General features: G+C 49.0%; 1 protein-coding gene across 2 annotated transcripts in view; it reads right to left on the reverse strand.

Moving 5' to 3' along the window:
- The window catches only part of LOC135904971 (uncharacterized), a 103,011-nt gene that overhangs the window by 71,745 nt on the left and 3,701 nt on the right, over positions 1 to 27,565 (reverse strand). For both annotated transcript variants that reach the window (XM_065435961.2, XM_065435960.2), the window contains exons 2-6: positions 25,539 to 25,580; positions 21,232 to 21,252; positions 13,990 to 14,008; positions 4,055 to 4,155; positions 1,411 to 1,527 (exon numbers count right to left, since the gene is read on the reverse strand). In XM_065435961.2, coding sequence (XP_065292033.1) covers positions 1,411 to 1,527; positions 4,055 to 4,155; positions 13,990 to 14,008; positions 21,232 to 21,252; positions 25,539 to 25,580 — 300 coding nt within the window. The remainder of the gene's footprint in view (positions 1 to 1,410; positions 1,528 to 4,054; positions 4,156 to 13,989; positions 14,009 to 21,231; positions 21,253 to 25,538; positions 25,581 to 27,565) is intronic.

Below are 27,565 nucleotides of genomic sequence, written 5' to 3' on the forward strand. Positions count from 1 at the left end.
CCCTACTGATGTCCGTCCAGCAGCAGAGTGTCGCCGTGCCCCTGAGTTACGCCGAAGCAGCGAAATGGCACTCACTGCAAACCTCCTTGCCGTTTCGCCAAGTGTACCCAACGACAGTCGCTTCTACGCCCGTAGCTTGGCATCGACCCATCGCAGCCGCGAATCTTAAGCCTACGGACGATACCGGGCAGTTCTGTTTCACGTGTGGCAGCCTCAATGATATCGCCAGACACTGTGATCGCCACGTGCAAACGCCGCGGGACGCTCGTCATCCGACCTACTACGTTGACCAGTCCCGATACACGCGACGACACTTGTGGGGTGATTGGGGTTCTCCTCCATGCTCTTGGGACAAAGGAACGACAACACAGTAGTGCAAACAATCACAAGGGCATTTATTGCACCTTTCATAGATCAATCCCTGCTAGCCGAGTTGCTATCCACAAAACATGCCGATGGGCGCGCGACAAATCTAGAAGTCCGACTCACCGCGACTGGAAGCGAGCGAATATGTTCGCCCCATGCTGGATTCCAACGCCTGGTCGTTCGCTTGTATAGTCACGCGAATCGTGGCGCGTTCGAAGGCGGCCACGCGAGGCGGTCTCGCAGAAGCATCGGTCGCCGCGCGCGCGAAATGTCCGCGCTGTTTGCCGACCCGCCGGGAAAGAGGGTCGCTGCATGCGCGGCACGGCACGTCCGTGCTGCTTGCTGTCTCGAACCCAAGAGAGAGCGCCTTGTCTTTCCCGCACCCAAGTAACCGCGCAGCGACGCGACACTCGCGCCATCTCTCGCACCGCGCTTGTACCACTCCGACCGCCGCGGCCCACGCGGCGACGCCGCACGGAGAAGGGGGCTATGCGGGAAAACAAGATATCAGGGGAGGCGCGAGGGTCGCGCATCCCCACACACTTCAGATTCACAACCCAGAATTCCCCTAAATTTCTTGGATGCTAAGCAGAATTCAGAACGAGAATCACAAGATTCCTGAATGTCCGCAACCCGAAGCTTTAACAACTGCGCCTAAAATGCGAACAGTATGTGCCGCTTTTCAACGCGGCAGCGCTACATGGCGCCAATTTTTCTTCGGGAAGCGCGAAAGAGGAATCCCGTTGCTCAAACGCCTCATACATAACTCTTTTCGACGGTGGCAATGCGTTCTGTCGATATATTGATTCAATACAAAACGCATTACCGTTGATCCACGTCAAGAGATGGGTTTCGCCGAAATTTTGCATTAATATCTGGACGGCGAATCGTGCCTAATGCGGATGTCGACCCTAACGATCACCACTGCTAATGTGTGTTGCTGAAGATGTAACTACTGGGAATAATTTTTTTGCTCGGTTTGTTCACGAGTAAATGATCAACTAATCGTCTCAAACTAGCAGGAAAACTTGGTCCCACACTTACTGGCCCCGTTAGTCCCCGTATTTCCCGCGGGGCCCTTGTTCACGCCGTACGAGTGCGATTGCTTGGTCGCGTCACTGTCTTCACCGCCTTCCCCGGCGGCGTGTTGCGCCTTAGAAGCTGGAGTTGGGAAAAGACAGAGAAATAAAGGTATATGTAGTCGTCATGCTCTTAAGGGTAGCGTTATAGATGATACAGAACGAAAAAACAATACATAACATGAAGCAGTAACAACTCGCACAGTTTACTGTTCCTTAGTCGCTATGCTTTTATGCTGTCGTACCAACCGTTGACTTCGCGTACCTAGATAAGTGTCCCGTTGTATAGATATCGACAGCTACAAGTCGTAGCGGAACTCCTATACTGCTCAAGTGATAGTTACTTCTGGATCGCTCACTACACACTTCGCTGCAAGCATGGCATCCAAGATCGAGAGGCGCGCGCTGCGGGATCTTGGAGGCCGTGCTTATACTGCAGCACTATTCACTTTGCCACTACGTGGCTACGTGGCAAAAGTTTTTACTTTTGATAGGACTGTTCCAGTGGTGCGTTGTGCCACAAACTAAATTCGTAACATCGTGCCGACTGTCGCTTTCAGAACACACCTCGCCTGCTCCTGCGTCGGCGCTGGCGTCCCTCGTAACCAAGCGAACGACGAAAGAGCGAACGTGGAACGCAGCGGGGGATGAAAGACGGCGATAGCGAAGAAAGCGCGCGAAGGAAAGTGGAGGAGGAGGCTGCAGTAGAGCCATGAGGCAGATAAAGGAGGAGTAGGGTATGGCGAAAGCTTGAGAAGTAAAGCACAGTGCCGCGCAAGACTGGCTATGCGACCACGATAGCTACGAGATGGCGCCAGAGTAGCGCCGGTAGTCTGTTCACCGATGACGGCACCGATAACATATATGTAAACGAAGTGCTGCATGAGTGGAGGTGTGGCTGCTGCGGTTGCTGTGAATCGCACCCATGCCTCACCGACGTGCTGCGTCTCGCGATCCCCCCTGTCGTTTAGCTAGGCATTCACCCCTCACTTCGCGCCGTTTATAACGTGCCGGACGCGACAGATTGTATGCGCCAGCTAATATATCGCGAAAGAAAAACACGTATAGAGTTGCGCTGAAATTTCTCATAAGGGAGTTTCGTAATGGTCGGCGGGTCCGCCGTTCACTTACCGCCGTTTATTGCTTTTACAACCAATAACACACCGCTCCGCTCCAAACAAAGTTTTGACATCTGTGTACTTTCAGTCCCACGCGCTTACCCTGTGGCTGCAGCCCAAATTTTACAGCCAAGCTGTAAATGGCTAGCCGATTCATTCGTACGTCTGTCGCTTGTATGCCGAAAAAACTCCTTCGACGCAACACCATGCGCATGCGAAAAAAAAAGGAGAGAGAAAGAGAGGCACGCGATTGGCTGTGCCAGCAGTGATGTCGTTGCCCTTTATCGCAGCCGAGCGCGCACAGCAGTTTCTCTCCGGCTCCGAAATGGGTAGGCCACGGGTCATACGTACTCATGAGCAGCAGGCAGCCTTTCAATAGCAACGCCGCGATCAGAGCCGGGAACGAGCTCGTATACGCCGTGTCGTGCTGATGCTGCAGAAAAACGGGCTCGTACAGCCGAGCTCAAGCAGCCGTTGCGTACCGAAGATCCGGCAGCCTACCAAGCCGTCGTTTAATGAACTGTCGGAATTAACCCAGTAATAAAACACCGGGGCTGCACGTTTCGCTTTCGCTGGTTAGCCATCTGGACGGAGTGCGTGGACGGCAATTTTTTTTATTACTAATGCTTAATGGGCCATCCAGCGGGCGGAGGACCCGCGGGGCCCACAAACTCCTTCCTGGCCGTCACCTAGGTGGGTCCTTTGGCCCTCCCCACCAACTCGCAGGACACGCAATTAAGGTATTTCCTCCTCCTCCTCCTAATGCCTAAACGCCAACTGTGCTCTACGTACGACTGAGTAAAGGTTTACTGGCATAGTTCCAACTGTTTATTTTTATCTCTATTAAAGGTCGTTGAACTCGTTAACATTAGAATGATGGTGATATTAAGAGTGGTCTAAATATTGACTATAATGAGATTTCTAAAGCCAGTTTTTGTATCGGTTCGAAGGAGTTGACTTTGTTGTAAAAATCAGTCTGGTGTTTTCGTGCCACAACCACAATATGATTCTGTAGCATGCCGTAGTATGGGGCTCCGGATTAATTTTCACCACCTGGGGTTCTTTAACGTACACGCAATGCACAGCGCACAGGCGTTTTCGCCACCATCGAAATGCGGCCGGGATTGGTACGGCGCCCTCGGCTTAGCAGCGCAAGGTCAAAGTCACTAGGCCTCCTTGGCGCGTAATAGTATGCAATGACGTTATGAGAAATATTAATCACGGGGGAGCAGGATATAATGACGCCTTTCAGACTCGCTCCCACTTGCTATGTTATGCTGCTACATTTCGACTCGCAAATAGGTGCAGCATAGGACCAAGCGAGCAGGAGTGAACCTGGTAGAATACGGTTACTCATCAAGCTCAAGTGGTTGTTGAGGACATGTGCAGTTTTCGTGAAAAAACCCTATAAGCTCGCGCAATAATCGCGGTTAGCTATAGCCCGCCACTCCCGCCGCTGCATTTTCACAAAGCAGAGGAAGCATGACTTACACGAGCTGCCTGTGAGCAGAAGCACTGCGATAATCAAGACCACGAGGATGGCCAAACAGACGGCCACTGCAACATATACATTCCTGTTGCTGGATTCGTTCCTGCAAGCAGAAACGCAGTGAGGAGCACTTCGATGTTCATACATTATCATAGCTTCTGAGGTGTGACCGAGTGAATGCTCGTTCATGAATATTCTTTGCTTTGTCTTATGTATGGTGCGGACACGTGAATGCTGGGTAAAATATTCTACATGAACTGCTACAGGATTTATGGCGCTATACCACCTCCATGAAATTCAGCGCGAACAACCAAGGCACGTTTATGGTGACATAACTTTTCAAAAGAAATGAAAAGGCCAGCGCCATTCAAAGCATACCAACCAGCCATCGCCGGTGCCTTTCAGAGGAGCTGCGAAAAGCCGCTTTAGAAATGGTCGGGTTAAGTATGTCAGACTGTGCACAACAGCCTTCAACACGCGAGGCTGTACGATGCGAGAGCAGCGGGTATTCGGAACGTCCGCTTTCCCACGTATTCCCACACGAAGCTCCCGATCAACTTCACCGGGGGAGGACAACGCCTCCCAACAACTGATAAAGCAGATACGTACGACTCCTAAAATTCGGCAGAGACACGTAAAACTGCTTACTCCTGGGAATGCGAAAACATTATATTCGCTTTTGTGAAATGTTTCTTTTCTGCGCCTTCCTTGTCCGCGCAAGCTCTCATCGCCTGCGTTTTATATGAGCCTCTGTACGGCCAAATGAAAAGTTGTAGATCGCGCAAGCTTCGGCTTTAAGAGTGGAATGCGATAGCGTTCAGAGACCCCTTACTGCATTTCAGACTTCCCGACAACTGCAGCTTATGTAACCGTAACGTTTACCGAAAAACGCTGGCTGCGAACACTATGCGCGAAGGCGAGCGTTCTGGTAGAAACTGGGCCTCTTGCGTAGGTCTGTATCCTGTTATTGTTTCGCACTTTAACGGGAACAACCGCTAAGCGGCACTGGATGACTTGCAGAGTGGCGCGTGTCCTCTTACGTGCAGCGGCAGTACTACAAAATTTGGTTGGAAAACGAGTGCAAAGTTGGACCGCTTCTCGGAGAACTAAGTTCGAGTGCTCGCACATGTCAAATGAGTTTGCTTTGTTTATGTAAATATTAGGGTTCTTATAAAATAAAAGCTACGTGTTCAAGACAAAAGTGCTATCTTTGCATGAGTATTGATGACTTGACCTGCAATAAAATTCGCTAAGATGTCCTGAGTTCATCCAAAAACCAGTAACACGAAGACACTCGACGACCTTGTATGTGAGGCAAAAATCAGATGTCTTAAGAAACTTTGGTTGGAAAATACCTTTCCTGCTCATGCGCAGTATATTTCTGCAAATGGGTCATTTGACATTAATGCTTTTTACCGCGCCAGCGCTGAGGGCACCGTGTAGCATACAATCCGGTGTCAGCTTTTTGCGTCGGACCTAGTTTGGCGAACAATCCTTCCGAACCACAACCACTCAGGCCCTCCATGTGGCGCAGAGGCGTTACTGAAATAATTGAATTTCTCAAAGTAAGATGTGTCAGAAAAATCGAACAGTCTAACCAGAACCTACAGACATGATAGCGTCGCATTGTAATTGCAATATGCCAGAAAGCATAATTCTGTTACGCGGAAACTCAAACATCAACCTATTTCCAGCGTTTCTGCCATTCATAGAGCAGCGCGATGAGCTCGGTTCCTTGAAATAACACAATCCAGATGGCGCTAGCCTCCGCGCATTTGCGGCCCACGCAAGAGGCTGCGTTTCTACCAGAAAGCTCGCCTTCGTGCATAGCGTTTGCCGCCAGCGTTTCCCGATAAACATTACGATTACATTAGCTGCAGTTGGCGGGGAGTGTGAGAAGCGGTCAGGAATCTTTGTATGCTATCGCGTTCCGCTCTTGAAGGCTAAGCTTAAACGTCCTCCAAATTTTTATTTAATACATTCACTTTATTCTCTCATGACCTGGTGCGACCTCCTACACATTGGCTGCGCCGTCACGTGCTCAATGACGTACGCTCTAGGCCGCACGTTCAGTCAGCCAGGTGGTTGCGACGTGACATGCGCAATATGACACGCGCACTAAGCGCGCATTTAGTCAACCGGAACCGTGGAGCCGCCGTGGAGTCGGCGAAGCGAGCTCGCCTCGTACCCCAGACGCCCGGGCTCGATTCCTACCCAGGCCGAAATTTACCTAATATTATTTTCAAAGGTATTATTTTACTTTGTTCACGGGGACCTCCCTGAGAAATCTCACGTCAGTTCTAGTATTTTTTGATGTGGGTTTACTCTTTGCCGTCGGCCATTTTTGGTACCAGGATTCGGTCGTGCCTCCAACCTTCGCGGAATGGGGCATATGTAATGCTTTCTCATTAAAACCGCCGTGGAATGCGAATCAGGTGCAGGGACAGTTCCTGTAAAAGAATGGCGCAGCAATCGACTATCTTATGCAGCTTGTGAAAATGAAAGTCACGATCCGGAGAGTGACCAGGGGTGGAAGGTTCGCTTAAACACGAAGAAACGAAAGTAGCTGCGAAACAGGCTATCTGCTGGAATGTATCCCAAAAATAATGTTCCTTTCCAAGCGAGCACCAACGCCGTGACGTTCCCGTGGGCGATGACACGTCAACACCTTGTGCTTCGAGACGGAAGTGCTTTCCGAATGAAGTGTGCGGTCTCACAGATTACAAAGAGGAGCAGGCCCGCGAAGTTTCGTGCAAAGACAGATGCTACGTTACAGGAAGCTATGACAGAGGCGGATGCGGCGACTGATACTTGGAGCGCCCCAGAAGCGATTATCATCATCATCCATGATGGCCTTCAAGACATTACCCACAGCAGCGTACTTGTAACGAGATGCCGCATAAACTCAGTAGTGCGATCTCGACTTGGAAAGAGAGCAGAGAGGAGCACCCTGTGTGTTATATGGGATATCTGAAGTGTCGGCCGAAGAGGTCTTGTATTAGAAGTGTTAGCAGTGAAACGATCAAGTGAAAGTAGCTTGCACGAAAATGGGTCCGCGCGAGGAATTTGTCAAGGCACCACACATAGCTCGAGTCAGCCATCAGGTCCTGGTGCAGAGCCAGATCGCGGCGGAAGAAATGGGAAAGCGTGTGGGTCCTAGGATGTGAGCTTTTTTTAGGTCTTCGTCCAACCCACGCTGCCCAGCACCAATCCTGGATGAAAACGTCAGCAGTAGCTCCGCTTATGCTTGCCCCTGGACAGCTTATCCTCCAAATGGCAGGGCCAAAGTTACAGGTCAAACAAGTGCTGCACCCCCACTACGCCAAGTTGTGGCCCCGCCATGGCCGCTGCCATCGCAAACGAAGCTTCAGATTGAATTAGTAAAGGCAAGGCGCAGAAGACCAGGACTCAATAAGAACACAAACGACAGGACCTTGAGTCCTGGTATTCTGCGCCTTGCCTTTATTAATTAAAGCATGAACCAACTAGCCCAATCAAGGGTTTTACTAGAGCTTCAGTGTCGGTTTCCTGAATATGAATGGTGCCCGCCGGTGGGAATAGAAGTGAATATTGCTATATAGTGTCCTAGTGCAAGCGATATCTCGCTTCGTGCAGTTGCATAAATACACCTCCGAGGTCTTGAGCACCCCCTAGTGCATCTTGGATGACATTGGGTGGGCAAGAATAGAAGTGGAGGTGACCGGAAGGGTGGAGAGGTTGGACAATTATGACGTCAAGCTATGGAGTGGCAAAGTGTAAGTGCTACGGTGTGAATCATTTGTGGACACTGGGGGATGTTCTGGGCAGCTGCTGTGTTCGTGGTGTATGTGTCAGTCGGCAGCAAACAACACACTGCCAATACTCAGCTCGTGGAGTGCCTCTTCAGGGACGCAAAAAATTGCCAGGAGGTAGATAATTCTTGTGGGCCACTTTAATGAGGAATGGGTTCACAGATGGAAACGGACACCTCTTGCTTCGAATGACCGAAGAGATTAAACTGGTTGTGGCGAATCTGGAACCACACTCTCCGGGTATAATTCCACGAGGACGCCAGGTAACCTGAGGGGGAGGTGGTATTCTGTAAGAGTCCACCTAATGGACGGTCCGTTCCGGCCGCTGCTGATTGGCGAGGGCCGCTCGTCTCCTCCTCGCTCGTACAGTTGCATCCGATCAGCAGTGGCCAAAATGGACCGCCCACTAGGTGGACTCGTCCGAATACCCTATCCCCCCTGGTGTCCCCATGACAGCTACACATCCATCGATTATACCCTGGGTGTCAACAGGCCTTAACCACTTTCTTGGGCAGATGAACATCAACGAGGAAGGCTTTTACAGAGCTTGCAGCGACCACAATCGGCTGGTTATTTAGTTAAACTGCTCGAGTAGTTTGGTGCCTCACGCCCGATATACAAAGAAACAGGGTAAGTACCTGCCCAGCCGAGCCTCTACGAATGTCGTGGGTGAGTACGAGACGAGTGCTTGATAAGTAGGGCTGTGACCTAGTATGACTATTTGGCAGCCTTGCACTTAGTTATACAAGGACATATGGTGTGGTAAAAGCGCGGTACACGTGCAGTACGCAAACCTTGGTGGATGCAGAAGAAACATGGCAAGTCCGCTGCGAGGCGAACCGCCAACACACCGATTCCTTGTCAAGAAAGGAGACAAATAGACACGCTCGGCTGCCTGGGCTGAGTACCTTGACCTCAAACACGATCTGCAAATGCTGATACGGGTAAGGATCGTTATATATAATGCTCGTCTGTTTCGCTCTTTAAAAGAGGAGGGTAAATCTGCAGCGCAGAGATTCTGGCGATATGTCCAGTCTATGGATTGGACTCATAGATTATATGTTCAGCTCTTAAATGCGGATACCGGGGAAGCAAATACGGAGCTTGAAAAGCATCTCACTTCCCACCTGCATCGCTTATATGGCCAAGAAGAGGGAAGCTAGGCCGCAGGCGGAGGAGAGTCATCCCATGTGCCCGAACACGAGACATTTCCAGGAGAGATGCCAGGGTAGGGTTTGGGTGTGCGGTAGCAAGTCAGCGGAGGTGAAATTGATTGTGCAATAAAATGTAACGGCGCCCGCAAAGCAGCTGGACTGGACCGCCTGCCAGCAGGAGTATTTATAGGCTTCGGCAATGAGACGAAAGAACAGCTCACTGGACTGTTCACAGAGATCACTGAAGGTGCGCTAATCCCAAGGCAGCTCGGCCGTTTGTCTTTTTCATATCGAAGAAAGGAGGCAAAGTTGACCTTGTCGAAGAATGCCGCCCACCAGCGCTCTCTACAGGCTTTTTGCAGGAATCTTAAAAGGATAAATAAGCAGGTGAACATAGGCAAAACACCTGCTTACGGAAATACAGAATAGTTTCCGTCCAGGTCGACGACTGGAGAACAATTTCCTCGTGCTTAGTGGGTGTGTGGCGATTGCCAAGCCAGAGCAGCTCTCCCTCCCATGTTGCTTGGTACGCAATGTACTACATGCTCCACTTATTGACTGCCTGTCTACAACCGAAATCCGGGCTACATTGCTGTCTAAAGTACAGCGGCTGCACAGAAACAATACTGCCATTGCATACTCTGGGGGTCTACTTTCCTGACCTATAAAGGCTGCGAGGGAACTACGACAGATGCCCTGTCGACTACGAGAGGGATGCGCGTATAATCTGTATGTAGCCAACCTAAAGCACAAACTTCTCAGTAGTGGTCTCGGTTTCCAGCTATGACTTAGTGTGGTGGAGGTGAATGAGAAGTGCAGATTACCTGTTCTCACCTTTGCTGACGACCTTGTATTTATGGCACATTGCCGTCAGGACCTACAGGCGCTGATTAACATCTGTCAGGTGGAGGTAACTCTCCTAGTACTCCGCTTTAACTGCAAAAAATTCGCAATAGTCCCCCTCGCGGGCCTGGCTATGAATCAGGGCGATATAAGGCTAGGGGACGAGGTCCTGATGGTGTGATCGGCATGCAGATACCTGGGAGTGCAAATGTCAAGTAGACCGGAGCTATGTGGCCTACAAGAGGACATCCTCCACCAGAAGGCACTTCGGACGCAGTGCATCATTCGTCGCCGATGTCTCTTGGGACTGAGCAGCTTTACCATGGTTAGCGACCCATTCAAAATCGTTCATGTTCAGGCGCTGACGTTCGCAAAGGCTGTGCTCTGTCTCTCGATGCCCGCGCGAGAGGTGCTCGAGCGGAGCCAGTGAGATGTTGGTCGAATAACTGTCGGCTGTCATGGTGCGGTGTCCAACGAGGCTATTCATGGCGAGCTGGGCTGGTCAAGCTTTTAGGCTCGGAAGGTGGTCGGCATAGGCGCATACCCTGGCCACCTGCTCTACATGCCTCGAGGGCGGTGGGCGAGACGTGCATTTGATTACTTGTCAGCGATATGCATGCGCATTCCGAGGATGAGGCGCTTATGTCGCACAAAGAGTAAATATGGCCTATTTCGCTCCGCTGTCAGCGCAATCTCACCAAGGGAATTGGGCAAAACATGCACCGGAACGAGTGCAGGACGAAGAAACACGTTGGATGTGGGATATGGCGACGAAGTCGACGTTCGCTGTGTGTTGATGTCATAAGAACACTATTGGCATGGTGCACCTGTATGACAATTCCCTTGGGAGTATAGGTTGCCTCTTTGAAGCAAGACCTGGTGTGCTCCGTACACTTGTGCGCCTTCGAAGCATAAACAATGATGTGTGGTGTCAGGCGTGCGGTAAGGAGGACAAAGCCATTGAACATGTGCTGCTACGGTGTGAGGGCATTGGGCCATCTGTAGTACAGGATGTATCCCTGGAGGATGCTCTTGGCTTCGAATGGACTAGTGGAGAAGACAGTGCTTGAGGTGTAGACAGAGCCGCAGTGGCGGAGATGGCTCATGGCCCAAACTTTTCCAAGTCTAAAACGTTGCATAAAAATAGCAGCATCTTAACAGCGGAAGCATTCGGTATTCTGATAACTGTTGAGCATATAGTACAACACAAAATACAAAAGTCAATAATATACACAGATTCTTTAAGCGTTGTCACAGCCCTGTCCTTTGGCAAAGAAAGCCGAAACCTTGTATTAAACGTGCTCCTTAAACACATTCACGTAGTGTATAAACAAAACCTAGCTCTTGTTGTATGCTGGGTGCCAGGCCACTCTGGGATCGCAGGCAATGAAATGGCGGACAAAAATGCTGGACAAGCGGCTCATAGGAATACCGTTGATGTAAGCAGGATGCATGGTGTGGACATGAAACCTGTGGTACGAAAGGCGCTCCGTATTCATTGGCAAGCTGAATGGGACAAGGAAGTTGAAAATAAGCTCCACCTGCTTAAACCGCAGTTAACCAAACCTTTCACACTGAAGCTTGATAGACACTCCGAAGTCACACTGGCACGACTCAGAATAGGACACACTTATGGCACACACAAACACCTCTTGACTGCAACTGACCCACCGACGTGCACACGCTGCGGTGAGAACTTAACTGTCCTACATGTCCTCATTCAATGTCCTGAACTTGTCCTGAACCTGTCCTGAATGTCCTGAACCGAGAGCGAGTGGCTCATTTTAGGGAACTTTATTCAAATCATATACCCCCCAATCCATCAATGTTTTTATCAGAGGATGCATTCTTTAACTTTAAAAGAGTGCTTAATTATCCTGCAGAAGTTGATTTTCTAGACATAATCTCATATCATCCTAACCATCAGATTGTGCCTCACAGGTGAGGCACAGTCTGATGTACAAAGTATGTCTGAGCTCTCTTGCACTTCTTGCGTAAGCAAGAATTGTACAGCAAGGGACTCGGGCTATCGGCAATAATTTACTATGTGTGCCTATAACCAAGCATTCGAGGCTTTATATTTATCTTCGTAATTATTTTAACATTCATTCACTAATATTTACAGATTTGTCGTATGTGTAGGCCTCTATACAGCCTCTATTTTAAGCCATAGAACTAAATCCACAATTCAACTAAACCAAACCACATGTCCTGGCGCTCTTCGACCTTGATGCCCTTGCGCCACTAAACTTCAATCATCATCAGATGCCCCGAATGCTATGGCGAGCGGCACTTGGGAATGGGCACAAAGGACTGCCCATGAGTGTAGCGTGCTCTCCCATTTTTCTTCTTTTTTTCTTTATTGTTCTCCTCTTTCCTACCCGTGCTTGCTTTGCTCAAATGGGCAGGCAGCAGAGCGTCATCCTGGCTTAGGCGTGGTTGCCACGTCCACCCGATACAAAGGGTTGGCAACAACATCATGATCAGTCGAGCGAAAGGACGCTCTGGAATACAGGGATTCGAATGCTACTCCTAGCCTCGAGATAACTTATACTTCTAGAGCATAGCTGAAATAGAGTATTCAACACCTAAACATACAGAGTTTCATGCGGGAGCTTCATTCGGGGCCGTTCAGCCAGCATGGTAATTATGGCATGTGATATGATTTACGCAAACTTCGTCCTTCTGGCTTCGAACGGCTTGGTGGCTTTGTAAACTCGTCATTTTATACAAATTTCTGTGTAATAAATAATTAAATAAACGTTATTAAAGCTCTACAACGGCAGGATTCGAACACAGGAGCTATGGTACAGAGGCCCCCCATTGAAACCATCACGTCACGGACGCCCTTATTAATTCCTAGCGGGCAAGAGAGTGCATTGAGACACTTGGCGCATTTCAGTTTGGCCACCTCGACAAGCTGCAGCAATTGCGCAGGTTCGCAGAATATTCCGCAGTTAGAAAAGTAGGATTTCTCTGAAACTGAAGACAATGAAGGCAGAAAAAGCGAACAATAAACAATGCCACAAGAGCGTCTGAACCCGCAAGCATGAAGACCAGATAAATCCACGCGCTTTCCACCATTACCATGATGGCTGAACGATCGCTGCGACATAGTTCCCTCTAGTAATTATTGTATGAAACTCTATGCCTAATACTAACAGAACGTGCAAGAAGGCATACCGTACGAGTCAAGATGCGGTTTACGTGTTGCAGTGTCTTAACACATAGTTCACGCAAAGAAGCAAAAAAGACAGGTCGAACCATTCATATGGTGGTGGATCAGCCAGCAAAGCGGCTTCTGACGCTTATACGCAGCCTCAAACAACCTAATTCACGCTTTCGAGCGGCCTTCAGTGCGCGCTCTTCATCGGTAGCTTGCGCTCGCCGCTGACGATCACTCTCTCGCATCTGCTCTCGCTGATGTTCTTCGGAAGCAAAGTCACTGGCAGCATTCTCCGCTTTCGCACGGGGATATTGTCGTTGGTTATAGTCGCGTCTCTGCTGTCGACGCATCTCGTCGTACTCGGCTTGTTCTTCAGCCGTGCGCACAATGCATGGCCTTCCCACGTTTCCCATTTTTTTTCGAAGTCGCAACTGTTGCCATCATCTACCTCTGCAATGCACATTCCAGTTTTTACACACGTACCGCGGCGCACATCCCCGTGTTTTCCACAATAGCTCTATGCTTTCCCTCCACAACAGCCGCGCCGTTGTATTGAGGGCAGACGGCAGCAGACGCAGCGACAGCGGCCTGCGCGGGATCACTCCCCCACTGCGCAGTCCTGGCGCGCCGTGAAATCACGCGTCCTTTCTTTCTTCTGCGCCGTACTATGGTTCGTTATCTTTTCTGTTCACTTTACGGACGTTAGCTAGCCCAGATACCCCCCCCCCCCTCCCCCTACGACATCTCACAATCTGCTCACTCATACTAATCCGTCAGATACGCTGCTTCGTTGTAGAAAATCATCATTCTTGATTTCTGCCGTCTAACAGGAACGGATTTGACGGCACATATAAAAGGCTGCCGACGATTTGCTGTGGCTGCCGACGGAGATAACGGCAGCCATCCGACCTTCGTTGCGTGCTGCTAAGATTTCAGGGCAATGGAAACGTTAGGATGCAGGAGCACAAACCCGCTATACTTACTGTTCTGCTCCCACAGTACCTGCGTGCAGTCAGTTCGACTTCAGGAACAGCAGTGGAAAGCTTGTGCGTCGTTATCTGATACGCATAGAAGTACTTCCTCTAATATAAATTGAACACACACACACACACACACACACACACACACACACACACACACACATATATATATATATATATATATATATATATATATATATATATATATATATATATATATATATATATATATATATATATATATATATATATATATATTACACAGCTCCACAAAATAAGGTTATGGGTACTTTCAGTAAACGTTCATTTCTTAACAAAGTTAGCAAGCATGTGACAGTACAACGTTAAACTATTCCAATCTCTTTTTATTGCGCGAGCTCGAGGCAGCACGAAGGTAAATCCGCTCGCTGCTGCTGCCGTGCTTCCACACTCCAGTGTTTGGTCAGCGAGTTTCCGCGGTCAACGGAGATGTGCTTGCGTTCCCGGTACGCGCGTGACGTCATGCTTATTAACTTCGTAAACAATAGCTTATAATTTTATACGACCGTAAAAACAAATAATCTTACTTCGCATAGCTGTCGATTAAGTTGCTGTCGCATCGATGCTTCGCGTTCATAGCGAAACTGCGATGGAAAAATTGTGCGTTACACCGGCCATAGTGCGATGGTCGTACAGGCAGACGTGAACAGATGTCACTCGATGACCACGGACACTCGCTGCCTGGACTCTGACGTGATGAAGAACGGCAGCAGCGGTCAGCGAACACTTCGTGCTGCCTCTACAGCTTCAACGCGTCTCCAAAAATTGAGATGACGCGGCCTCCAACTCTAGGGATGGACAACACAGCTCACACGAATCCACAGGTTATCTCGTCTCACGAAATCTTTGTATCTGCCGCTGCTGATAACCTTCAAGATAGGTTCAGTGCGGCCACTATCAGCTGTGCCACGCGCAGCAACGGCTGGGCTAGAATTGAAGACGCGCTCATTTGCCTCTACCCCCTCCACCCTTGTAGGCTAACACTCGAACGCTTTCCCTCGCACCTACAACATACCTACAACATACCGCACCTGATCGTCAGAACCACGAGGATACCACCTTCGAGCTGGTAGGCCCATTTTTGGAGTTTTTATCGGGCTTCGAAGATCTCCGACGTGGCCGGGGAGCTAAGTCTCGCGTTAGGCTTAGCCACACCCGACACCCAGGTGGGCACCAAGTAGGCCGGAGCGACAAGGCATCGACCGAAATGGGTCCCCGGGGCGCTACCAACCCTTTGACAAGCAATTTTATGGCCGGGCCGGCCCAAAACCCGGCAGAATGCCAAGATATGGAGGAGGCGCCCGGCACCACGCGCTCGAGCACGGAGGAAGCGGGCACCGGAGCCGCAGAAGAGGACCTCATGCAGCAGGAAACCACGGGCGAGGCGAGCCGGCAGCAAGACGGGGAAAAAAACTGGGAAATCTACCATTCCAGGCGCCAAAAAAAGAATCTCAAGCGCGCTACAGAGAGCGACGTCGTTTTGAAGACGAGAGGATCCCAAGCCACGGGGAACAATAACAACATGACGCCGGCAGCCACAGCTGGCAGTGGCGTCACGCAAGACGGCGTGAAGGGAGCGCTGCAGCAACAACAACAAAAGGTGCGAGCGCCGCGGCAGCCGAGGCAGAGGCTGCCACCGCTACCGACGGACGACGCGAAGATCATCATCCGGCCCAAAGGGGGGCTGAAAATCAAGGACATGAAACCATATCAAGCAACGCAAGCCATCATAGAGGCCTGCGGGATGAAATTCAAGGAAGAAGACTTTCTGGTCAGGCTCCGACCAGGGTCCAACATCGTCATCGCAACTGCTTCCAAGGAAGAAGTAGCGGACGTCATCAGGAAGATCAAGTACCTCCCATACAGCGGCATCAATTACGAAGTAAACGCTTACGTGGCGGTGCCTGGGGACGTAAAGCGGGCGGTCATCCACGGACTACCGATAGGATTACCATCTGAAATACTGGAATCCAAGCTGCGACTACGTACTCAAGGGGTGGAGATCCTGGTGGCAAGGATGGTGGGCAAGTCGGAGATGGCGCTAATCACCTTCGACGGCCCCATCATTCCCAAGTGGGTCATCTTCAGCGCAGTAGAATACAAGACATACCCCTACAGACCAACCAGACAGTTTTGCTACGTATGCGGCACGCAAGGACACCGCTCGGACGTCTGCCCAACGCCGGGAGCGAGAACCTAAAGGCAGTGCGGAGCAAACAACCCAGTTGAAGGACATCAGTGCCAACCAAAGTGCCTGGTATGCGGAGGCGAACACGCCGCCGGTACCCGGGACTGCCGGATGCGCCTCAAGAACATCGACGAGCTGCGAGGAAGAGCCTCGCAGAAAAGCCGAGGGCGGAGCCGGAGCCGTAGGCGCCGTCCCAGGTGGCTGAGCTCAGAAGGAGAGCAGAGCCGCTCGCGGAGCCGAGGCCGCAGCCAAACGCGGAGCCGGGACCGCAGCCACTCCAGGGACAGCTCCTTCCCACCGCTGGGGCCACCATCCGCAGCCAAAGGGCAGTGGGAACAGCAGCCAAAACCACAACAACAACAAAAGAAGGGCTGAGTTAAGGTAAGCTGGGGGCAGGCCCTCCCAAATCACGGTTTCCGCACTCGGACAATAACAATAACGACAACGAACTTAAACAACTAAAGGAAGAAAACAAGGCTCTAAGGCGAGAACTAGAGCAGAGTAGGAAGAAAACAGAACAACTAGAGGAGAGAGTCAAAGAATTAATCAGGGAACTGCGACAGCAAAGGGCGGGTAGCCTGCCGCGACAGCAGACTCCATCTCCAGCTATGGAGCAACAGCCACATCAGTCGGAAAAGGGAACCATAGAAATGCAAATGCAATCCTTTATGCAAAAAATGCAGGAGCAAATGAGTTTGATGCAACAAAAGATCGCAATGCAAGATCAAAGCTTTCGCAACTACATAAAAAATCAAAATACGCAAAAGATAACAAATGAGCCTAGAGATAGACTTTATCACGAAAAAAGATTCGGCACTGAAAACCAAAGTATAACAACAACCAACGATAAACCAACATGGCTAGAAACAACACATTAGATATATGGCAGTGGAACTGCAGAGGCTACCGCAAAAAGCAAGGCCCGATGCAGGAATTCATAAATTCACAGTTAAGTCGTCCTGACATAATCGCGCTGCAGGAGACAAACACCGTGCCGACACTCAAGGGATACACGTCCCAAGAAAAAGATCGCACGGCCACCTTAATTAGTAAACAACTAGTCGCCATAGCACACGTTGAAATTCCGGACACGCGGATAGAACACATCGTGACAGAGATAATTCCAAAGAAAAAGGGAAAACAAAAACGCACTTTTATCATAAACTTATACAGTCCACCGCGACAAAATGACAGGGATTTTCAGAAACTTTTCATAGGAGCCAGCAAGCTAGCGAAATCCAACACCCTGCTTATAATGGGTGACTTTAATGCCAGGGGGCAGAGCTGGGGATATCAAAAAGACACTAAGAAGGGAACGCAAGTTAGCGACGCAGCAGAAATCACAAGCTGTGCCCTTTTAACGGATGCAAACCATCCAACGCGCCTAGGCAACAGCGTTAGTCCCGACACATGGCCAGACCTGACATACGTCAGGGGAGCTAGACAAGCCACGTGGGAGAACCGGCTGGAGAACCTGGGTAGCGACCATTATATTATAAGAACGCAAGTGTCAGCAGAGAACATCAAGCGCAAGGTAGCAACAGCCAAAATAACGGACTGGAACGCTTTTCGCAAAGAATGCAAGCACATGGAGGGGGCGATAACCTCCATAGAGGAATGGTGCAAACAACTTAAGGAAATACAGCAACGATACACCCAGGAGGTCGAAAGGTCAGAGCAAACACCGGAGGTGGACTCGCGATTCCTCCGGTTATGGGAGGCAAGGCGTGGACTAACCAAAAGGTGGAAAAAAACAACGACTAAATAACAAGCTAAAGGAGAAGGTAGCAGAGGTTACCAAGGAGGCAGAGGAATACTCAGCCCAACTCACACGACAAAGTTGGCAAAAGTTTAGCGACATGCTGAATAGAACCCTCAGCACCGCAAAGACCTGGCGTATCCTCAAGGCTCTAATGGGCCCAACCAAGACCAAGTCAGAAAGTAACAAGGCCATCCAAAGACTAGTACACCAATTTGAAGGGACAGAAGAAGAGCTACTGGAAAAAGTCCGTGTAAAGTGCTACGGGCAAGATAAACCCGAAGCGAACACGGAGAGATACCGAGGCGAAGAAAACACCGACCTAGACAGACCCATCACTAGGGAGGAAGTTTTCGCAGCAGTTAAGGCATCGACCCGGAACACAGCAGCAGGTGCGGACAATATTAGGAACGCACTAATCCGCAACCTAAGTGATGAGGTGGTCACGCAGCTGACGAACGTCCTCAATACACATTGGGAAGCGGGGACACTGCCAGAGGAATGGAAACATGCGGAAGTAGTTATGATCCCCAAGCCAGGGAAAAAGCTACTAGTAGAAAACCTACGGCCGATATCACTCACTTCGTGCCTTGCCAAGTTGTACGAGCGAATCGTGACAAGGAGGCTACAACAATACATGGAAGATGAAGATCTGTATCCCCACAGTATGTTCGGCTTTCGCACCAAATTATGAACCCAAGGCGACCTACTACAAATTAAAGAGGGGGTTCTAAGCAACATCCCCTACAACGGAGAAAACATAATAATGGCACTCGATGTCAAAGGAGCATTCGACAACATCAGCCACGCGGCCATCCTCAAGGGACTGGACGATCTCAATAGCGGACGAAGAATCCACGGCTACGTGACAGCGCTCCTATCAAACAGAACAGCCACGGTGGGGTTAGGAGACCTGTGCACAGACAAGTTCCACACGCCTAACAAAGGAACCCCGCAGGGATCCGGGATCTCACCGATCCTTTTCAACATTGCAATGATGGAAGGGATCGACGGCATACATCACGCCATTTATGCCGACGATATCACCATCTGGACTAACCAAGGCTCGCTCAGCCAAAAAGAAGAACGACTACAAGCCGCAGCAACATGCGTGGAAGAATGTGTTAGGGAAAGAGGCCTCGCCTGCTCGACGGAGAAGTCAGAGCTCCTGCGAGTCAGAAGAGGAAAACGCTCGGAAGAACAAATCAGCATCACCCTGGAAGGACAAAAAATACCAGAAAAAGAAGCCGTCAAGATTCTGGGAATGTGGGTGCAGAGATATCAACGCTGCACACACACCATAAACATACTCAAGCAAGCGACGGCACAGGTGGCACGTATGATCACCCGCGTCTCGCAAAAAAGAAGTGGCATGAAGGAGGAAGATACAGTCAAGTTGGTTAAGAGCCTCATAATCAGCGGGATTACGTACGCCCGCTCATATTACTACACAAACAAAGGCGAACGGGACCAGGCCGACGCCATCATAAGGAAAGCGTTTAAAACAGCGCTTCACCTGCCGGCCAACACCTCGGCATAGAAGCTGCTGGCCCTCGGACTCCACAACACGTTCGGGAGCTCAAAGAAGCACAATTAGGGTCGCAGCTACTCAGACTCCAGCAGACTACCACGGGCAGAGAGCTCGTAAAAAAAACTGGGGCATAAAGAAATTGAGAGGGAAGAACAAAGAACGGCAAACCTACCCGATGAGTATCGCAGTACCATCAAAGTAGGGTCGCTGCCAAGAAACATGGACCCGAATTTACACACAGCCAGGCGGAACGCTAGGGCAAAGTATGTAGAAAAATACCTAGCAACCAAGGCGAACACGGTATACACGGACGCCGCGGTATACCCTCGAGAACGAAGGGAAAAGGAACAAAGAGGCGTCGCGGCAGTAATAAGCTCGGACTATAGGGAAATCGCTTGCGCGTCGGCACGGGATTGTACGGTAACCGAGGGAGACGAAATGGCGGTTGCTCTGGCAGCTGTGGAGGGCTACCGCACAAATAGATCCCTTATAATTCTAACAGACTCCAAGGAAGCATGTCGAAACTACATTAACGGCAGAATTGGTCTAAAAGCGCTCCAAATCTTCCTCCGCGCTGGCCAACAGAATAAACACATTAGACACACCATCTTTTGGGTACCGGGGCACACTGAGATTGAGGGCAATCGAAGGGTCGATAGGATCGCTCGCGAGCATACAAAAACCGAGCGGGCCTAAACAGAGATCCTGAGGACTTCATGACAGTGATCCCAACGTACTCTGACATACTAAATTACCATAGAGGGACGAGGATCAGATATCCCCCGCCTCACAATACACTCACTCAACAACAGGCAGTTTACTGGCGAAAGCTGCAGACAGGAACTTTCCCAAATTTACATAAACTACACAAAATGTTCCCAGGTCAATACAGGGACACATGCCCGTGGTGTGGCGCAATACCCACACTTTATCACATCACATGGGAGTGCAATACGAATAAGGCATTCCACAAACTAGAAAATCCGAGTGCGGAGCAGTGGGAGAGCGTGCTCTCCAGCGGCGACCCTAGCCTCCAACGGAGGCTGGTGAATCATGCCCGACGAGCAGCCACGCTCAGTGGTGCCCTGGAATAGGGGCGCCAACCATGCAGGCCGGAGATCGGCATCAACCATTAGAAGATGAAAACATCCGGCCCGACCGCTGAATTACTCTTTCTAGGGCAATAAAGTTTACTTCCTCCTCCTCCTACTCCTATATTTATATAACAAAATAGTTTTTCATGCTGTAACTGGGGTTAAGCTAACTATAGATTTTCTTCGTCAGCACATAAAAGTTATACAAAACAATTGCGAAAAAGAATTTTGATATTGCTGAGGGCGTCAAGTAATACATTTCACAAGCACGGCTTTTGTATAGCAGAGAAAGTGAAAATGGGAGCGTTGCCAAAGAATTATTTCTTCTTTAGAAAGTACACGAAATAACTTTGCGCAAACTTACAGGGCCCAATTTTCGAAAAGTCCAGTGATGAAAATTTGCAAATTGACACGCGCATGGATAGCAAAGCCTAAGTCAACAAAAGTCAATGTAGAATTTACTGTAATCCCCGCTCTATATATTTCACATACAAGCTGTTTTAGACAGAGAGATGCAATTTCGTTTCTTTGATTTTCACGGAGTGATGAAAACATATCATGCAAATGCGCTTCGGTCATTCAGAGACGGCACCAGTCTCTTCCAATGTGGGCATCACCCCCAGCTTTAACTTACTTTCGCTTGTGTAAGAAGACGCTGTAGGTGAGAGACAAATGGAAACACGTGAGTGGTAACTACAGCACGTAACCAATGCCTCATCGTTTAGAAAGTGTCAAACCTCCATTTCCAGTCCACTGTACCTCAAGCTTAGAGTTATGAGTTAATTCTGGAACGCTTAGACGAACTTTCTGTCGGCCTAGCCGGTGTATATTTGAGAAACATTTTTAAGGCGCAAACAAGAGACACGGCACAAAGTTAAGGTCATACACAGGACAGGCGCTTGCCCTGTGTGTGTGACATTCCTTTTGTGCCGCGTCTATTGTCTGCATCTTAAAAGTATTCGTCAAATCTGGAACGCTCATTGCAAGCAAGCAAGATGGCTGCAATGTGTAGTCCAACATCTTAAACGATTAAAACATTAAAATGTTTCCTAATTAATTTCATTCATGCATTAACGGTCGAGATTGCCCTAACCTGATGGCCATTTTAAAAAAGGAGAGGGGTGAACACCTTGCAATTATCTCTCAGTTGCAGCAACAAATCATCAGCTGAAAGGTTAAAAATATAAATTATGGGGTTTTACGTGCCAAAACCACTTTCTGATTATGAGGCACGCCGTAGTGGAGGACTCCGGAAATTTCGACCGCCTGGGGTTCTTTAACGTGCACCTAAATCTAAGTGTACGGGTGTTTTCGCATTTCGCCCCCATCGAAATGCGGCCGCCGTGGCCGGCATTCGATCCCGCGATCTCGTGCTCAGCAGCCTAGCACCATAGCGACTGAGCAACCAGGGCTGGTAGCTGAAAGGTTTCGAAGATTCTAATACGCTGTGTTCAAGAAAAGTTGTAGAGAATTACTTCATCAACAAGGATTTACCCTGAATTCCTGCAAATTCGTTGACTATTTTCTAGAGCCACATTGTTTTTTTCCCCTTAAATTACGAACACTAAGGCATATAACGTGCATTTCTGGTATACTTTATTGCCTGCAGAATTATTCTTCATTCTCTGAACAATTTCTTCTTAATTATATTCGATAGAGTGACCTTGCTACTGCGCCATAAATTCGCCAACAGCCAGAAATGGGAAAAAAGCGCGAAGGGGGCAACTGCGGCGCTGTTGTCCTACGAGTGTTTATTTTGGTGTAAGAATATGAAGGCAAAAAACAAGCAACAAATGGCTGATAACTCATAAGACTTAGATAAATAAAGCTGACTATCTACCATCATACCATAGATTCTAAGCTCGCACGTAATTCGCATATATATCTTTAAGGCGACATTTCTCTTAGATATAAGTTTTATCTATACCGGCATCAGTATTGGAATGTCCTTATTATTCAGAGTGCATTCGCATAACTAATACATTCGAACGAGCTAATTAGTATGTTACCGAACATGCGTACTCCAGTACCGCCCCTAATTCTCTGCAACTTCTGCGAAACGCCGTGTCTATGCAGATTTCGAATATTGTTTCATAAATACCCGTGGCTGGAGCTCAGTAGATAGGCAACCGCGCATTTCAATAATGAGCTTCTCAGCTAATTTGGCTAAACGATAACCAACTGACCAAACTAAACAAACCAGCAGAGTGCGTTTCGCCATTGTAATGTGTCACGAGTCCGAGTCAAAGGTCGGCGAGGCATCCGCAGTTCTTTTGGCCGAGCTTGCTACGAAACTCGTCAATTATCCACTCGGTCGCTCCAGTTCCCATATTAGCAAAAGTGAGGATGCGGTACTGTCGTAATTTCTCAGGAATTCGGCGTTTCGCATTAGTGACCGAGGAATGGAAGAAGGTACGCCTCGCATTTGCAGTCCGCTTGGAACTCGGTGTTACCATATGCCGTGACTTGAACCTCAATAATCTTTCCACCACTGCACCCGAGCGGAACCGTCCCGTGCGCTTTACTGAGGGCAGTATTCGAACCCGGTGGGTCGGGCTGCATAGAACATAAAAGCTGTCATGTTGGCCCCATGATTTTCCGTCCATCCTGCTAGCACCGGCCATTACAACAAGAGTTTTCAAAGCATCGCCATGCATATATCGTTTTAGGCTGTTTCTGAGGCTGCGGGAGCACCTGCTTCATTGCACTAGCAAGAGTGAACAGCCTGCTTTTCGCTACCGCTCGCAACTGTCCTGAAAGCGTGCGCTTTGGCATCCTGACGTAATCAGCCGAAAGGTGCTACGCCCTCACGTGACAGTTTGGCTCTAATGGTTGGGAGAAGGTTAGCACGTTTTAAAATCAAAATACAAAAACCTTTAGAGCAGGCTGTATGGCATCGAGGATGGCGAGTATGCAATGGCCACATCCTAGTAGCAGGGACCGTATTACGAGCCACTCGCAACACTGCTCAATACTGTGAGTTGAGTAACAAAGATGACCATGCATGCTATGTTACTAGAAATACGAACAGCCTTGCTAACAAATCGAAGCTATTGAAAATACAGCCACGATTGTGATTCCTAACGAAATAACCTGAAGCAGCAGAAGCTTGATGTGGGCGAGTTGGTTTTGCATACTTGAAGAGCGCTACGAAGACGCGGATTAAAAGAAGAAGAACGTGTACGACGGACAAAGCGCTTTGTCCGTTGTACATGGTCTTCTTTTAGTCCGCGTCTTCGTAGCGCTCTTTTTATGCGAAGCATATTACCAGAGCTCAACCCAGCTCCTCAGGCGCGGCGGTGTCGCCTTCAATACCACGTGACACCGTGACGTCACGACAGAGGAGAAACGGGGCTCCAACTCGCGCCGTCGCCTTCAAGGCTGACCACGTGACACCTTGACGTCACGACAGAGGAGAAACGGGGCTCCAACTCGCGCTGTCGCTCGCGGCGTCGCGGCGGTATATAAGCAGCTGCGCTTGCCTCTGCTAGACACTCACGAGGTGAGATGCCTCCCGGAGACAAAGCTGCTCGTTGGAATGAGAAGCGAAGGCAGCTGCATGCTACAGAGACTGTTTCTAGGTGGCTTTGCTACGGCGCAGCGACTACGCGCCCCGCATCGGACGCAGTGAGCGTCGAGCGACGCAGCGTTCGGCGCGACAACGAAATGTGCGCCTGAGCAAGCGCCGCACGCCTGAGCCGACGCCGACGACACCGGCTTTTCTGCGACACGAGCTCCTTAACGCTGTCGCGTTAAAATAAAGGCTAGTATGCTTCGCATCCTGGGCTTAACCTTAGCTAAGCCACAGCCAGTTTTTCTTCAAGTAACGAAATAAGGCGGTAGCGCTGTTCAGTGTAAAAAAAATTGGGTTTCACGAGCCAAAACCACTTTCTGATTATGAGGCACGCCGTAGTGGAGGACTCCGGAAATTTCGACCACCTGGTGTTCTTTAACGTGCACCTAAATCTAAGTACACGGGTGTTATCGCATTTCGCCCCCATCTAAGTGCAGCCGCCGTGGCCGGGATTTGATCCCGCGATCTCGTGCTCAGCAGCCCAACACCATAGCCACTGAGCAACCAGGGCGGGTCGCTCGCTGCTCAGTCTAGGCGCTGAGGAAGTAGGATTGGTCAGTACTACATCTCCTTCAGGTACACCTTGAGGAATTTTACACTTCTTTTTCACTGCGAAAGCTGTATATGACTAACCTTCCGTTGTTTCATTGGCGTCGGGCAACAGAAACGGACTTAGCGATTTGTAACAAACCCATACGGGTGTAGCGCGGCAGCGCAGATGTGAGAATGTGGAGCCGATTAGAGCGCTTCGCCGAGAAAAAATACCGTGACGTCAAGGTTATCGCAGTATATAAGCAGGAGAGGTATCGGCGCTAAAAACAGCTGCGTTATCGATGGGGCAGACACGTATAGTTCGTACACTCGAAGAACAACATGCGTACGAGGAGCGCCGGAGGGTACAGCATCGAGAATGCAAACGGCGCCGGCGCGAAACGACCACCGACGAAGAACGTTCCCGCGATGCTGAACGAAAACGACAATCTCCAGCCCGGGCAACCATTCCACTCTGTGAAAATGGAATGGCAGCGAAAGCACTTTGCTTCCCGTTTGAGAGCTTTGACTGTCAGCTTTCGCTGCCATTCCATCTTCACAGAGTGGAATGGTCGTCATTCTTTAATTCCTTTTTAGACATATACGCGAAACTTCGGAATGCCTACCGCGGGTAGTATATGATGCATATGATCCCTAATTAGGTGCAAAAAAAAATCAAAGTGACCATGATTCTGAAACAAAGCAGCAGACATTTGTTCGTCTTTCTGTGCGCCTGAATTTCGAAATTGCACCAGTAACAGCTCAAACGTTTTCAGAGTGAAGGTGCTATGTTTCGAGCGTGGCACGTCTTTCTAAACGTGGTCTTTGGGACTTACCTTCCACAGTGGACTCGACGGTCGACCCCATCTCTGTCTCACCTTGTCATGTGCGAAAGAAGAAGAAATTATGGACCAACAATGGGGGAATACAAACGTGAATACAATGATAGCCAATGAATAGGCGCGTGACAGAGGTACACACGTAGTAAGACAAGCAAGCGGCCTTGTATACGTAGTAAGACAAGCGGCCCTTGTATTTCCGGGATGCATTTATCTGGGTAGACGAGGACCACCAAGCAGTATTACGCGATCAGTAACACGGAACATCTTACCCGTACCAGAACGTTGACTTCCCGAAAAAAAAAAGAGCGTTTATCAGCCGCACTTCATCAATTTGATTTATAAGTTCGTTCCTTTAATTATTAGCTTATTACTTAGTTGCTTGCATTTTCTTGCTTATTAGATTTCTCTCGTCTCTTGCAATCTTCAATACACACTTCTTCCACTATGCGGGTTCTGTGAGTCTGACAGATTTAGTCATTAAAAAAAGAACTCATTTAAAAAGAAACGATGCTTTGTGCATCTCGTGGTTACGATACGGTGCACGGAACTACAAATTGTGAAAGAGGCAGAGGCGATATTTATTAGCATATTTGCTACTAGGGATGCACAATGCTTTCGGCTGTGTTCTGCTGCGTTGCGTGGTCTATCTCAAGCCACCGAAGCTCAAAATGGGTGTGAACGGGGCAGACGTCTATAGATGCCTGTAGATCGCAAGTAGCGGCTGCCATAAGGTTCTTTCTATTTAAATTTCGAGCTGAATGCACACATGATCCCGGAACGGGAGCCCGCAGGCGCATTGTGCATCTGTATACGCCAACAAAGACGACTTTACTTGCGTATAGGTACATCCTCTTGCACCCGCACCTTCTATGCCACGGCCTGCCAATTACTAAGGTTGCGCAGTGGAAATAAACAGGACACGCCGGAACACAAAGCGATGTACTCGAGAGACATGTTGCATGATGCATGAGGCATTTTCTTTCGTTTTCCCGTTATATGGGTTCTTTGTGCTGTTTTACTTTTGCGCTCATTATTTCGGTTGTTATTATTGTATTTTTTGTCCAATGACATTAGAGCGGCTATATATTTTGCGTTGTTTACGAAAACAACTGTATCTTTTGTCGTTTCTCTGATATGTGCACTACACGTCCTATTATTTTTGCGCAATGATTTATTGTATGCATAAGATGTTGTGCATACATTTTTATACTGTCTGCTAATAATGCATATATATTATGTTTTGTTTTATGCCCAACATATATACTCTGCTAGTCTTTCGTGACGCCCCCCTTACCGCATACCTCGTGCGAGGCTTGTAAGAACATTGTTGATAGACAAATAAATGAATAAATAAATAAGTAAGTAAATAAATAAATAATCTAGCCCTTGAGCGAAATCCTTTCGTTAATAGCTTGGTATTCGTGTCACAGCGCTGTAATGTGTACGCCAAGGAAAACAATACTAGGTGGAAGCTTACCATCAGAATTTTGAAGCTTATATTCATTAAAAAATTTAAAGGAAAAGCTCGAGGGCAATCACTACATCATAATCAAGCAGCACACTCCCATAAAAGTAGTATTTCGCCTTTCGGGGCGTATCTTGACCTCAAACAATAATCGACATCTATCTTGCGTACCTTTCCTGTCCATAAAGTTGCTCACTTGGTGTACTTCTAGGTCACGAACTGCATGTTCGTTAACACCGTGGCGTAACAGTCATCTCTTTCTCTTTCATCAAAAATTTGTAGACCTTTTACAGCGAGCAGCCTGCGCACCAGGAACGCCGCCATTGGACGCCTTCTGGATCGAGAGCAGACGGGCGTCAGCAGCCACTCGCTGCTCCAGCAACGTTCCGCCGAAAGCCCGCGAATCGCTGATTACTATTATTTAAAAATGTGAAAGAACAGAGGAGGAGACGAGCTCTGTCGTGAACTGTAAGGACTGCGACAGAGCCCTGAATGTGTCAAGAGCATAGACTTGAAGGAAAAATACAGGGCACCTCTTTTAGCAGAGCCCTGACGA

Source organism: Dermacentor albipictus, chromosome 6, assembly GCF_038994185.2.
Source record: "Dermacentor albipictus isolate Rhodes 1998 colony chromosome 6, USDA_Dalb.pri_finalv2, whole genome shotgun sequence".
In the NCBI taxonomy this organism is placed as follows: Eukaryota; Metazoa; Arthropoda; class Arachnida; order Ixodida; family Ixodidae; genus Dermacentor; species Dermacentor albipictus.